This window comes from Pipistrellus hanaki (assembly GCF_964339955.1).
Source record: "Pipistrellus hanaki genome assembly, chromosome: X".
Classification (NCBI taxonomy): domain Eukaryota; kingdom Metazoa; phylum Chordata; class Mammalia; order Chiroptera; family Vespertilionidae; genus Pipistrellus; species Pipistrellus hanaki.
This window is the reverse complement of record NC_140524.1, coordinates 53,083,714-53,098,728: the sequence shown is the minus strand read 5'-3', so window position 1 is coordinate 53,098,728 and position 15,015 is coordinate 53,083,714. Positions and strand designations below refer to the sequence as shown.

The window sequence follows — 15,015 nt, the reverse complement described above, 5'->3', positions numbered from 1 at the left end:
GGGTCCTCTCTCTTTGTTTCATGGTTAGCCTGGCTAGAGGTTCATCAATCTTGTTTATCCTTTCAAAGAACCAGCTCTTGGTTTTGTTGATCTTATGTATTGTTTCTTTGGTCTCTATGTCGTTTATCTCCACTCTGATTTTTATTATTTCCTTCCTTCTGCTTACATTGGGCTATTCTTGTTGCTCTTTGTCTAACTATTTGAGTTGTAGGTTTAGGTAATTTATTAACATTGTTACTTGTTTTTTGCAATAGGCTTGTAGAGCTATGAACTTCCCTCTCAATTCTGCTTTCGCTGTCTCCCATTGATTTTGGATTATTGTGTTTCATTGTCATTTATTGCCATGGTGGTTTTTTTTGTTTTGTTTTTTTATTTCTTCCTTGATCTCCTTGGTAACTTAGTCATTGTTTAATAGCATGCTATTTAGTCTACAGGTGCTTAATTTTTTTGGATTGTTTTTCTTGTAGTTAATTTCCAGTTTTATGCCATTGTGATCTAAGATGTTTGATATGATTTCTATCTTCTTGAATTTGAAGAGATTTTGCCTGTGTCCCAACATATGGCCTATCATGAAAATGACCCACGTTCACTTGAGAAGAATGTATATTCTGTGGCTTTGGGGTGAAATATTCAATTCCATCTGGTCTAGAGATTCATTTCGGATTGAAGTTTATTTGTTGATTTTTTTCTTTAGAGCATTTGTCCAATGGTTATAGTGGGGTATTAAAGTCTCCTACTAAGATTATATTGCTGTCAATATCTCCCTTGATATCCTCCAGGAGGTGTTTTTTTTTATGTATTTGGGTGCTCAAGCATTAGGTGCATATATGTATACCAGTTATTTCTTGTTGTATTGATTCCTTCAGTATTAAGTGCCCTTCCTTATCTCTTGTTACGTCCTTCACTTTGAGATATAATTTGCCAGATATAAGTATTGCTACCCCAGGTGTTTTTTTTTTTTTTTTTTTTCATTTCTATTCTCCTGGAAAACCTATTTCCATCCCTTCACCCTCAGTCTGTGTGCATCTTTTTTTCTGAGGTGGGTTGCTTGTAGACAGCAGATATATGGGTCTTGTTTTCTTATCCAATCCGTTACCCTATGTCTTTTGAGTAGGGCATTTAATCCATTTACATTTAAAGTTATTATTGACAAGTACTTATTTGTCACCATTTTTATTCTTTACCCTGTGTTCCTTCTTCCCTTCTGATTTTTTTTTTTTTTTTTTTTTTTTTTTTTTTTTTTTTTTTTTTTTTTTTTACAGCAGACACTTTAGTATTTCTTGCTTTGCTGGTTTGGTGGTGATTAATTCCCTTAGTCCTTTTCTATCTGTGAAGCTCCTGATTTTACCTTCAATTTTGATTGATAGCCTTGCTGGGTACAGTATTCTTGGATTCAGACCCTTCCTTTACATGGCTTTGTATATTTCATCCCATTCCCTTCTGGCCTAATTAGTTTCTGTTGAAAAATCAGTTGCTATTCTGATGGGGGCTCCTTTGTAGGTAACTTTCTCTCTCTGATGGTTCTTACTTTGTCGTTGGTGTTTGCCAATTTAATTATAATGTGCCTTGGCATCTTTCTTTTGGGGTTCATTTTGCTTGGGATTCTATGCATTTCTTGGATTTGTGTGTGTGTGTCCCCATATTACGGAAGTTTTCCGTCATAATTTCTTCAAACAGGTGTTCTCTTTCTTGATCAGTTTCCTTTCCTTCTGGCTCCCCTATTTTGTGGATATTGTTTGGTTTAGTGTTGTCCCAAAGTTCCCTTAGGCTCTCCTGTTTTTTTTGTTTTGTTTTGTTTTTTTCCCCTCTAGAAGCTATTTTACTTGGGTATTTTTCCAATCTTGTCTTCTAGCTCATTGATGCGGTCCTCTGCTTCTTCTAGTGTACTCTTAATGCTTTCTATTTAGTTCTTTACAGCAGTGATGTCATTTTTCATTTCTTCTTGGTTCTTCATTTCCTCTTTGTTCTTACTCATATTGTCAAATTATCTTCAGCCACCTCATGAACATTTCTCTGAATTCTTTCTCTGGCAGGTGTCTTGTCTCTGTTTCGTTTACTTCCTTTTATAGTGATATCTGCTTTTCTTTCATATGTGGGCTGTTTCTTTGTCTCTCCATGGTTTCTCTTTTCTGTATGTCTGGTTATGTAGTTCCATCTCTCCTGAATTGATTTAAAGGCACAGAATACAACACAACCAGATATAGCACACAAGGCACTGAACAGAAATGTATTCATGATATTAATAACCTCCAATAAAGGTGACCACCAGAGAAAGACAAATTAGGGGATAGAAGAGAAAGAAGAAGAGTTAAAAGAAAGAAAAAAGTAGTATCAAAATGAATTGGGGATAGGAAAAAAAAGTAAGAGAGACAAGAATGAGACTAAGAGAGAAAGGGAGAATAAACTATATGGGGAGAATACTCCAATAGAACAACCACTAATCCCAACCAATGCCAGCAACAGGTTAATACAAACTATAACACCACGGAATATTAAATGAGGTAAGGGAAATCAGAAGTAAAAAACAAATAAAAACAAAGCAAACAAACAAAAAAGAATAAGCAAAACAATCTCACAAAAGCATATAAATTCTATATAATCAACATTAAAGTAAACAGCAACAAAAGGACATAGAGAAATACAATTTTTTGGATAGTTAAGACAGTGAAGAAAGAGGTGTTTATGGACTTGGAGCAGTGGATTGGAAATTAGATATATAAGTAGCATGAAATTTTAGCATGGGGTAAACAGAAAGAATAGGGAGAATATAAAGCAGGAAAGGTTAAGATATACAGGACAGCAAAAGGGGAAAGGTTAGGAAGAGAGTGATGGTAAAAGGTAGAGTTGAGATAGGGTAAAATGATGCTAAAGGAAAGATGGAAATAGAATTTAGAACACTAATCCCAAAGTAAAATAAAGAGAAAATAAAATGACACTTAAGAAAAAGGTAAAATAGTAGTAGTAGTAATACTGATTGAAAATAAAAACGTAATGATTAAAAAGGTAAAATCAAGTGAGGAAAAAAGAAAAAAAAATTAGTTTCATAAAAGATGCAAAAAATGAGAATAAAATATAAAAATTATAAAATAAAAATAAAAAAAATAAAATTTGCAATAATGAAGGTCATTCACTTCCTCTATTGTTCTGTTTGGCACTCCTGTTTCCCAGTCTGGACAATATTGCAGTTCCCTGCGTTCCACTGTTCCTCAGTGTTGTAAGACAGTCCTAATTTTTAAGCAGGTGGTGTCTTAATTTCTCATATTCCTTTATTTTTTATTACACAAGAGTCAATTCGTGTTTCAGCCCCTGGGTGGCAGTGTTTTTGGATTGACTTCAGGGTCTCTATGCCTTCTCTAGCCTTCTTTCCCTATGGCACTCAATACCTGTTCGTGGAGGTGGGCTGCCTGAGAGGTGGCTCTCCAATAGTCACTCTCTGCTCCGATCCCCAGGTTTCAGAAAAACAGCTTCCCCCTGCAGTCATCCAAGGTGTCCCCAACTGGGTGATCCTACCCTGTTTCCCTGAAAATAAGACAGTGTCTTATATTAATTTTTGCTCCCAAAGATGTGCTAGGTCTTATTTTCAGGGAATGTCTTGAAATGTCCATGAAAAAGAATACGGTACACATTTATTGTTAAATGAAAATAAAGGAAGTTTATTACCTGTATACGGTAAGGTAGTATGGTAGTTGTCAACACAAACCAGACAAACTGTGAATCCTACAGTATCAAGAATTTACTCATTTATTCCATGACAATCATGTCATCATCTTCTGGAACATCATCATAACAATCCAATTCCTGAATTTCCTGGTGAATTTCTTGTGACTCCATTTCTTTCAGAATCAGTGGACCAAATCTCTCATGTTTAGCCTAGGGGGAGCCTTATTTTCGGGGGAATGCCTTACATTTCACTCAGAAGGAAACCTGTAAGTAGGTCTTATTTTCGGAGGATGTCTTATTTTCGGGGAAACACGGTATGTATTCAGCTTAGTAATCAGAAGCAAGGAAATGAAGAGGAAAAAGCCCAAGTGAGCAAATAATGGGTCGGCGCCCAAGACTAAGCAGCCTGCACTCCTTTGAAATTCTTAGGCTGTCCTTCAGAGTCAGATCAAAATGGGATGATTTGTAGAGATCCCTCCCATTAGCAGCTTGGAGGACCCCCTTCCACAATCAAGGATTAAGCCAGCCACAACAGCCACGAACTTTTCTAGGCACAGACTTCCCTAGTCCTCTAGCTCCTGGAAAGTACTCGTTTCTCTCTTTTGCTGGGACTAGTAACCTCACCTTACCCCAGGCAAAATATGACCTTTCTGTGGTGGTGTGAGGAGCTCCTTTGAATCCATGTGTTTGTGCCAGTTGAAGACCAGTGTTCTGGGGTTCCCAGGTGTTCGGTGGTTTCTGCAGTTGTGGATTTTCAGGCTTCCAAAAGATCTACTTGCCCTTTCAAGATGACACGGTTTCCATGGCCAAGCCTCTAGCTCCAGGAGGGGACCCAGCCCCAGTGGGGGCTGCCAGGTCAAGGGAATCCCGTCTAACAGTCCCCCCGTGCAAACCTTAGCTGTTCTTTCTTTCTTTGTTCCGAGACAAAGCTTGGAACACGTCTGTCTATTCTGCCTCCATTTTTAAAAGTCTCTCCCTTGACATCTTCAAGAAGTTTTTAAAATATATTTGGGTGCTCCTGCATTGGGTGCATAAATGTTTACCAGAGTTATATCCTCTTGTATCAATTTCGTTAGAATTGAAGTGGCCTTTCTTGTCTCTTATTATGGTCTTCATTTTGAGGTCTATTTATTTATTTGCCTGATAGACTTTTTTTTCTTTTCTTCCCTCTCAGTCTGTGTGAGAAACTTGTTCTGAGGTTGGTCTCCTGTAAGCAATATATATATATATATAATGGTTCATGTTTTCTTATCCATTCAATCACACAATTTCTTTTGATTTGAGCATTTAATCTATTTACATTTAATGTTATTGATTGGTACTTGTCTGTAGCCATTTCTGTACTTTATGCCTTTGTTCTTTCCTCCCTATCTATTTCTTCTTTTTATAGCATTCCCTAGCATTTCTTGCATTGCTGGTTTGGTAGTGATAAACTCCCTTAGCCTATTTTTGTCTGTGAAGCTCCCAATTTCCCCTTCAATTTTGATTGATAGTCTTGCTGGATAGAGTATTCTTGGACTCTGTCCTTTGCTTTGCATCACTTTGTATGCTTCTCTCCTGTCCCTTCTAGCTTGATGTGTTTCTGTTGAGAAATAATTTGATAATCTAATGGAGGATCCTTTGTAGATCCTCTTTCTCTCTCTTACAGCCTTTAAAATTATTTCTTTGTCATTAACATTTGCTATTGTAATTATGGTGTGTCTTGGTGTGGGTCTTTTTGTAATCATCTTTCTTGGGACTGTCTGTACTTGCGAAATTTTTTTCTTTCCCATATCAGGGAATTTGTCATTTTTTATTCTAATAGATTTTCTAATCCTTGCTGTTCTTGTCCTTCTGGCAGCCCTATTATACGTATGTTACTTCTTATTGTGTTGCCCCAAAGCTCCCTTAGGCTTTCCTCCTGGTTTTTAACTTTTTTCTCCAATTGCTGTTCAGATTGGGCTTGTTTCTGTTCCGTATCTTCTAATTCACTAATTTGGTCCTCTGCTTCTTCTAGTCTTCTGTTGAAACCTTCCATGGTATTTTTATTTTTTATTGTAGCTATATAACTTTTGATTTTTTCCTGATTTTTGCATAGGTTGTTGATTTTCTCATACAACCATTATTCTGAATTCTTTTTCTGTCATGCTACATGCCTCCATTTCACTTATTTCCTTTCTTGGTGATTCTTCATTTTCTTTCCTCTGGGAATTGTTTTGTTGCCTCCCTATTCTAACTTTCACCAGAAGGTTCAAATGCCAAGTTGAGGGGGCCTGGGCTTTGTGCAGTGGGAGCTTCGCACCACCTGAGTGTCACTGAAGAGCTCCATCACCAAGGCATGTGGCCACAATGAGTTGGTTGGAGCCACGTTCACCCAGGATCAGAGCCACTGGCTCTCAGTACAGCCTCATGCGCACACCTAGAATCAGAGATACCCCTCCACCCCCCCCCCACACACACACACACACCTTGCTGAAAAAGAGACCCTGCTGCTGTGTACTAAATATCAGAGTCCCCTAACACATGCCAGGAGTCATAGTCCCCCTGTGCTCATGCCGAAAATTGAGTATCAGAGTTTCTCTTACTTGGTGCAGCCGCATGCTGAGATTCAGGGTCCCTGTGTATGCATGCAACCAGAATTGGAGTCACTGGCTCTTATTGTGCATGCACTGGGAATCAGGGATCCCAGGTGTGTGGGATGAGAGTCAAATCACTTGTGCTCAGTGCTACCTCTTTTATGGAGAATCATGGTCCCCGGTTTGCTTGGGGCACCAGGTTGCACAGCCAACCTGTGTCAGCAGGAGTTCCACTCCTACACTGCGAAAAATAGACGTCTGTGTGCACTTGCCTAGAATCAAAGTCAGGACTCACTGCCATACTTTGTGTGTGTGGGTTCTTGTCATGTGTGTACATGCTATGGAAACAGCCTTCCAATGTCCACACACCCAGGCTCAAATTCAGGTAGTGGAGCTGCCCTGTGTGGGCATGGGGTCTGGTCATGGTAGTGCATGCTGTGGGAAACATCCTCCCAGTGTCTGAGTGTCCAGGCTCAAATTCAGGTAGTTGAGCTGCCCTGTGTGGACAGGAAGCCTGCTTGCATGGAGCGGGTCTAGCAGTTCTTATGGTGCTGCAGTGAGCCTGAGTGGTGGGGAGGGGCTCTGTGAGCCACAGAAATCTGTGGCCAGGATGTCCTGATTCTTAGTATCTGTGGGTCTGCAGCCAGGATGTCTGGATTCTTGGTGTCTGTGGGTAGCAGGTATTTGTCCCTAGAGGCTGTAAGGTCCTGGTTTGCATCTGAGATAAGATTGGGTGGTGGTGAGGCTAGGACCCTAGTCTCAAGCAGTTCTGTTTTTCAAGATGTGGTCTCTATACCTGCGCTAGCTGCCCCCGAAGTGTCTGCAGTGGCAGAGGGGTTTCCCCATTTAAGACTTCGCAGTTTAGCAGCCCCTTAGATGACTAAAGAATCAAACTGTCCCTAGCGCGTTCTCTCTCTCTCTCTCTCTCTCTCTCTCTCTCTCTCTCTCTCTCTCTCTCTCTCTCTCTCTCTCTCTCTCTCTCTCTCTCTCTCTCTCTCTCTCTCTCTCTCTCTCTCGTGCACACATCCACACACACCACACATCCACAAACTCCTCTATTGCTTCCTCACTCTCTCACAATCTCTCCCTCCCTACCTTCTTGCTGGTTGCCATCTTTTCTCTCTCAAAGTCATTCTTTAACCAATTGATATTACCCTTTTAAAATCTCTACTGGCCTAATTCTTTTATGATATAACTTAACATCCTTGATTAGTCTTCCTTGTGTTATAGAATTATTAGCTTCTTTGCTAGATTAAATTCTTTACAACTGGTCCATGTCATGTTTATCTGTATGTGACCATTGTATCTCATAGTGAGATAATGCATGTGGACATGCTTTGAAAATTCTTAAACAATTAGAGACACTGCTTACTAAATACTTACTATATGCATAATTTCTAAGATGCTCTATTGGGTTACAAATGCATTTTGTATTTTGCATATATTTTTGCTGCAATTTGTGTAATTTGTTAACTGTCCTTTGCCCTTTTAGTGTATAGATGGAGTTTTGGGTGGTGAAGATTATAATCAGAACAACATCAACCAATGGACTGCAAGTATCGTGGAACAATCCTTAGCACATTTGGTCAAGTTGGGAAAAGCTTATAAATATATTGGTAAGTGTTACTATCCTTCCTTAGAAGTTTACTCACCTTTGTTCTTGTAATTTTCTCAGAATTTAGAGAATATAACTGAATGATAGACACCATAGTTGGATATTAATAGGGTATAAAGGACTTCTGATATATTCATCTAAAGATAATCCTATATAATAAAGAGGTGATATGCAAATTGACCATCATGCCCTCATAAGATGGCTGCCTACAACCAGGTCAACAGTGGGGTTAGTGAGGGATGACTAAACAATTGAACAAGCAGGCTGCGTGGGGCAACCAGGCTAGCAGGGGGGTTAGTGAGGGACGACCAAACAACCAAATAAGCAGTCTGCATGGGGCGACCAGGCCAGCAGTGAGGGGCAGTTAGGAGTGACAAGGCTGGCAGGGGGGGCAGTGAGGAGTGACTAGGCCAGCAGGGGGCGGGGGGGAGCACTTGGGGGCAAACAGGCAAGCAGATTGGGGCAATTGAGGACCACCAGGCCAAAAGGGGGCAGGGGAGCAGTTAAGGGCAATCAGGTCGATACGCAGAGGCAGTGAGGGGCGATCAGGCCAGTGGGAGGGCAGTTAGGGGTGGCCAGGCAGGCAGGCAGGTGAGCGATTAGGTGCCAGTGGCCCAGGATTGTGAGAGGGATGTCTGACCGCCGGTTTAGGCCTGATTGTAAACCAGTAGTCAGACATCCCCTGAGTTGTCCCAGATTGGAGAGGATGCAAGCTTGGCTGAGGGGAACCCCCCTGTGCACGAGTTTTGTGCACTGGGACTCTAGTATATGATATCTAAAAGATAGAGATATCGCTTGCTCTTCAAAAGCCTTTTCTTGGTAACATCACCTTTTACATTTACATCAGTTAGCTCTTTCCACCATAACCTACTGGGCCCTACTATCTTCCTTTCAGTTACCCTGTGCCTCCTTACATGTAAGACTGTGAAGTACCACACAATAATTATTTCTAAAGTAGAATATTTTCTTTGACTGAATTATGCCCATGAGGCAGGGCACATAACCACTGGTTATGGAAATGGGCAACAAACAGACTGGATCTGGTGGGGACAAAATCGTGGTATTAGATAATTAAGGTGAGGGACTTTTTATTTTTTAAATTTATTTGCTTGCTAAATGCTTGGTTTTCTATTATTTTTGCACCTTTTAAAGCCAAAAATTCAAACACTTAGATCTTGGATATCTTTTCCTTTGTTTATAAACGTCCTTACTCTATGACTTTATTTTTAGTGACCTGTGCAGTGGTCCAGAGGAGTGCATATGGCTTTCATACAGCCAGTTCATGCTTTTGGGATACCACATCTGATGGTAAGAGACTATAAGCTGATTCAAACAAAATCCAACTACTAGCAAAGTAAAACAGTGTACTTATTATCAAATGCTTATTTATTTCTAATTCTGAAAAAAGCTTTATCAATAGAATTGCTTTGTATCTAACTATAATTAACAAGTATGTCTTTAGACAAATATGAAATATTAACATTTAACAGATTTCAGGAAATAAGATATTAAAACCTATGAAAATGCATAAATATATTATCTGGTAATTTCATTGTTTTGCTGGTATTTCAAATCCTTTTGTGTGTGTGTTTTCAGGAACCTGTACCGTAAGATGGGAGAACCGAACCATGAACTGTATCGTCAATGTTTTTGCCATTGCTATTGTCCTGTGACATACTAAAATTGTTTGGCTAAAGTCATTAACTTGAGAATTTGTCAGTGTATCCTTTCTAAAAAGAGTAAGTTACTTATTAATACTCTAGATGATAAGTGTGCAATATGCTTCAAAAATTGAATATTATAAGCAAGCAATCTCATACATAGTAAATTGGCAGATTCACACATATTCTATATATACAGAATCATTTCAATAGGAAAAAATTAATGTCAGCAAAAAACAACAACAACAACAACAACAACAAACAAATACAGAAACATGGCATTACTTGAAAATAGAACCTTATATTCACACCAGTTTTTCACTAACATTATGTACCTAGGGAGTTAGGGAAATACATTCAGATAATAACATTCTCTTTCAAAGAAGTTAACAGGGAAAAATATATGAACAAAAATCACTGCAAGGATAAATCTGGAGAAAATAATAATTAGTTAACACTTCTTAAGTTTGTATTTCTTCTCCTCAGTTGTACATATGATTTAGTAGAAATCAATTGTTCTTTTTTTTCTCTCAACTAATATTGCAGTAGCAACTACTATTAACTTGTTTACGTTTTTTGAGAACTGTTAAAACAGTTTTTAAAATTTCAAAATCTTGGATTTACATTTGAGGGCAAATTAAATCTGGTAACCTTGAATTCCCTTGTTAAACAAAATGAGTTATGGTGTATGGTGAAAAGTATCTGCCTAACAGCTGCCTTACAATTCACACATTCCATGTGTAATAAATACTATTGAATGCCTGTTTGTTATGAGCATATTTCTCTACTAGTCATTATGGTTATCAATCTGCTCTTCAAATACTAAGTTTCTTTTGGCACCTGTTCAGTTGGACTATTAACATGCTTGTGGGAAGAAAAAAACTTGTTTTACAAGAGAGGGAAAAGTGAATCTGGTTATTTATGTAGCAAAGTGAAAGGACTTATTGCTCACAGATAATCATAACTTTAAGAATTTTAAGAATTGCTCTTTAATAAGTAAAAAATGTATAAAACATGCAGCTATTAGTTAAAGACCTTATTAGGAGTCTTACTATACAAGTAGTAAACTTCATTGTTGCTTTAGTTGCAACCATCTGTAAATAATTTTAAATACTTATGTGGGGTTCAAATTAATTGTAAAGAAGTATAAATGAAAAGTATACAATCATTGGCAAGTTATTGAAAATCTCAGGATTTATGAAATGTAGTTAAATTTATTTAAAAAATAATATCTACAGCTGGCCACCAAATGCGAAATCAATCTGCTATTTAACCTTGAAAACAAATCAAGTTTCCATATTACCACTAACACACATAGATATGGGTAATAGAACCATGTTTCATTGAATGTGGGGGAAAGAATAGCTTGGTATAAATACTGACAATATTAAGATAGTATTCTTGTAGGAATATTATGTGCATGCTTAATATTTTTCTGAGTAGCAATTGTTTAATGTTTAAGAAGAATATTAAGAAAATACAGGGGTAGAATTTAATGCAGTGATATACATTTTTGGCCCATAGGAAATTTTCATAGTCATTACCTTTATATTAGTTTACGTTGTTGGCTTTTGTGCCCTTGAAGATTATAATAGTGACCAAAATATCTGTGCAACTGAGACTGTTTGATTAGTTATTGAAGCCTGATCGTAAAAAAAAAAAAAAAAAAAAAAAAAAATTACCGTGTGGACTTCCTATCTAGTCTGTTTCTGGTTACATTATAATAAAGATTATTTTCCTGTGCTGCACTTTTGCTTCTGGATGATTAATAAATAGTTAAAGAAATGGCATTGTGCTTTTAAGAAATTTTAAACTGGAGGAATGGGGAAGAGAAATGAATGTCAGACCATCTTATATAATAAAAGGCTAATTAACTGAATGGCAGAATGACTGGTCACTATGACACACACTGACCACCAGGGGGCAGAGCCTCAATGCATGAGCTGCCTCCTGTTGGTTAGTGTGCTCCCATGGGGGAGTGCTGCTTAGCCAGAAACCCTGATCCTGGCTCAAGGCTGGCAAGCGCAGTGGTGGTGGCAGGAGCCTCTCCACCTCTGTAGCTGTCAGACATCCCCCAAAGGCTCCCAGACTGCGATAAGCCTTGCTGAGGGAACCCCCCAAATGCACGAATTTTATGCACTGGGCCTCTACTATAGACATTATACAGAATAAACTTTGTTAAAACAGCAACCCAAACTCAGGATTCACCATTACAACATAATTAATGGCTTCTATTTTATGCCCTTTATTTTATGATTTTAATACAAATTTCATTTTAAAAAGTCAGTGTAAAATATATTATGTAACTATTAGATTTTAATGACTACTTTTGGCAAGGAATTTTGTCCTGTTTGTCAGCTTGCATTTGAGTTGTGTGTGTGTGTTTTGTTTTTTGTTTTTTTGACATAAAAATAAACATTTTATATTACTTTGAAATATGTAATGCCAGCCGAGACCGGTTTGGCTCAATGGATAGAGCGTCGGCTTGGGGACTGAAGGGTCCCGGGTTCGATTCTGGTCAAGGGCATGTACCTTAGTTGCGGGCATATCCCCAGTAGGGGGTGTGCAAGAGGCAGCTGATCCATGACTCTCTCTCATTGATGTTTCTAACTCTCTATCTCTCTCCCTTCCTCTCTGTGAAAAATCAATAAAATATATTTTAAAAAAAAGAAATATGTAATGCTAGATTATTTCAGTATTCCAAAAAGCAAACATCCACACTTGACCACTTAACGACATGCCTCAGAAAATTCTATTAGGTTCTCAACATTAATCTAGATGGAGGATGAGAGTGGCAAAGATGGAAGACCTAAGGAAAAAAAAAAAAAAAAGGGAAACAGAAATATATAGAACATTATGCATTTACAAATAATGAAAAAGAACTTGATCGCACATTTTTCAAGAAGTTATTTGTACACATTTTGAAATCCTATAAAAACAAGGTATATTGCAAACGGTTAAAAACAAAACCATTGATAAATGATAATTAATTTTAACAGAGTTCATGCAATTATCTTAACTGGAAAACTACTGTCCCAAGTCACAAGTTTATGTTCTGCCACATGACTACATATTAAAATCCTTTTTTTAAAAAATATATATTTTATTGATTTTTAACAGAGAGAAAGGAGAGAGAGATAGAGAGCTAGAAACGTCGATGAGAGAGAAACATCGACCAGTTGCCTCTTGCACACCCCCCACCGGGGATGTGCCCGCAACCAGGGTACATGCCCTTGACCGTAATCGAACCTGGGACCTTTCAGTCCGCAGACCGACGCTCTACCACTGAGCCAAACCGGCTTTGGCTAAAATCCTTTCTTAAAAGAAATTATATTTGTTCCTGACAGAGGTCTTGAGAAAGTGCTGTACAAATCAAAGGTTATAGAAATTTTTAAGCGATAATCTTAAAATACCATACAAAAAGTTGTAAACAAAAAAATGCTTTACAGTTGCAGAGCATTATAAAATCCATAGTGTGGATTACGACAAAGGATCACTTCTTGTGCATTTTTAAAAACTGTTAGCATAATCCTAAAAGTTCAAGGTTGCGTTTTTAGTCAGCAGCAAAGGCGCTTGGAAGCACCAGCGTGCTTCCAGCCTAAGGAGTAGCCGCAGACGTGCTGTGTCTGCTCCAGGACTTGGCCAGCACAAGCTCGCCACACTAAGAGGGACACGTGAAAAAGGTTTGCAACAAGGCTCACCTGAGAGATGACCTAGCACTAAAACATTTAAACTCTTTTATCTACCCCGTCAGAGAGGAAAACTGCTTTTAAAAGATATTATAAACAATATAAATTCGGATAGTAAAGCACTGTAAAAATTAGATATGATATTTTTTGGCACAAAACACTTTAAATCTCAGCTCTTTTGCAAAATATATGTCTGAAATTTCTTACTTGAAAATAAAAACTTTTAACATATACACAATGTGTAAATGATTCTATGAATGAATGAGATTCTGTTTCATTAAACACTGCACATACCTTCAATTTACTTCAATACCAAGTACCTGCATGCATACCTCCATACCCGAAATGGTACAGATATTGCACAGTAACATTGCCCAAGTACACACTAATGCAGTCTCACCAAATTTAGGGTTTACCTTTCGTTATTATTTTTTGTAAGTACTTGGGTTCAATACTATTTCTCAGAAAAGGTTGATGACTAATTTCAGAAAAAGAATGCTAACTTTTCTTAACCCATAACATTACAATCTGTACCATATATTTAGGCATTTCATTTATATTTTCCAGCATTTAAAATTCAGCAAAACCTGTTTTTGACATTTCTTACACCATTCTTTCCAAAACAGGAGAAGCTTCGTCTAATGTAAAAAAAATTAAAATGAGTCCACAGGGCAGTAATTTTTCCTCCAAAGATTTCAGTCCATTCTGAAAAGAACTGAAGATCAACATTTAAGTCTGTCAACTTTCAGAACCATTAGGTGCAAAATCTGCTAAAACCTTGTAACATACCATGTGAGCTGGATGTAGTTCTCACTGAATTGCACAATTTTTTTTCCTGCCTACAACATTTCAGGGTATGCTACAGCTGCTAAAAGGATTTCTGCTCTTCTTGGTCCTCTGTTTGTTGGGTCTAAGATTGATGACATCTCCACCATTAAGGGTACTTGAACTCTGACCCGAGTGACTTCCACCAGATGTGTTGAAGACACCAATTTTGTTACTACTTGAATGCTTTACTTCTGGATCCTCAGCTACTTGTTGTTTGAGCTTTTGAAGATACTTTTCAGCCAAATATTTAAAAACTTCATTCACATTTAGGTCTTCTTTCACCGATGTTCTGTAGAACCTTAGCTTTAGCTTTTTTGCCAGTGCTTCAGCTTCCTCGTTCTTTATACAAGAATCATCCAAGAGATCAATCTTGTTTTGTACAAGTACAGTTGGTATTATCTCCAACTTCAGCTACTACTTTCTCTCTCCAACTGGAAATTGCTTCAAAAGATTCCCTGTCTGTAGTAGAAAATACAAGCACACAAGCCTGGGCTCCTCGATAGTAGGCCTTTGTTGTTGCATCGAATTCCTCTTGACCTGCCGTATCCCATAACATTAATCTGACATCTTCGTCATTAACTTGGATTTGTCGCTCCAAAAAATCAACTCCAATGGTTTTCTTGTAATCTTTTGTAAAAATGCCTTTGCAATATCACTGAATCATACTTGATTTTCCAACTGCTCCATTCCCGACAACCACCATCTTGAAGGCCACTTCCATATCTTCCTCCAACATTTTTGGAGTTGAAAAGGTTTCTGTACCAACTTTAATTCCAGGTGATCAGATTTTTTTTTCTTTTTCAATTTTATATTTTTTTTGTTGTTGTTATTTTTTTTTAATTATTTATTTATTTTTATTTTTCAAATCGTCCCCGGCGGCCGCAGCTCCGCAGCCAGCCCGGCACGCCCGGCTCCTCCTGGTCGCGGCGCAACCACTGCCGCCGCCGCCGCCGCCGCCGCCGCCGCCTCCTCCCAGCGCGCCCACTCCCTCCTCCCCCCTCCCTCCG

The 15,015-nt window shown here is 38.2% G+C and overlaps 1 protein-coding gene and 1 pseudogene across 3 annotated transcripts in view; one reads left to right on the top strand and one right to left on the bottom strand.

Annotated features, from left to right (window-relative positions):
- The window catches only part of DYNLT3 (dynein light chain Tctex-type 3), a 28,837-nt gene extending 17,598 nt beyond the window's left edge, over positions 1 to 11,239 (top strand). For both annotated transcript variants that reach the window (XM_084870551.1, XM_084870552.1), the window contains 3 exons: positions 7,708 to 7,831; positions 9,061 to 9,138; positions 9,427 to 11,239. In XM_084870551.1, the coding sequence (XP_084726677.1) occupies positions 7,708 to 7,831; positions 9,061 to 9,138; positions 9,427 to 9,503 (279 nt within the window). In that variant the 3' untranslated portion in view covers positions 9,504 to 11,239. The remainder of the gene's footprint in view (positions 1 to 7,707; positions 7,832 to 9,060; positions 9,139 to 9,426) is intronic.
- A 1,060-nt stretch (positions 11,240 to 12,299) lies between these two features.
- Positions 12,300 to 14,797, bottom strand: LOC311615214 (ras-related protein Rab-23-like; annotated as a pseudogene). Its single transcript has one exon. The product of its transcript is annotated as a ras-related protein Rab-23-like (transcript).
- Between the last annotated feature and the right edge of the window lie 218 nt (positions 14,798 to 15,015).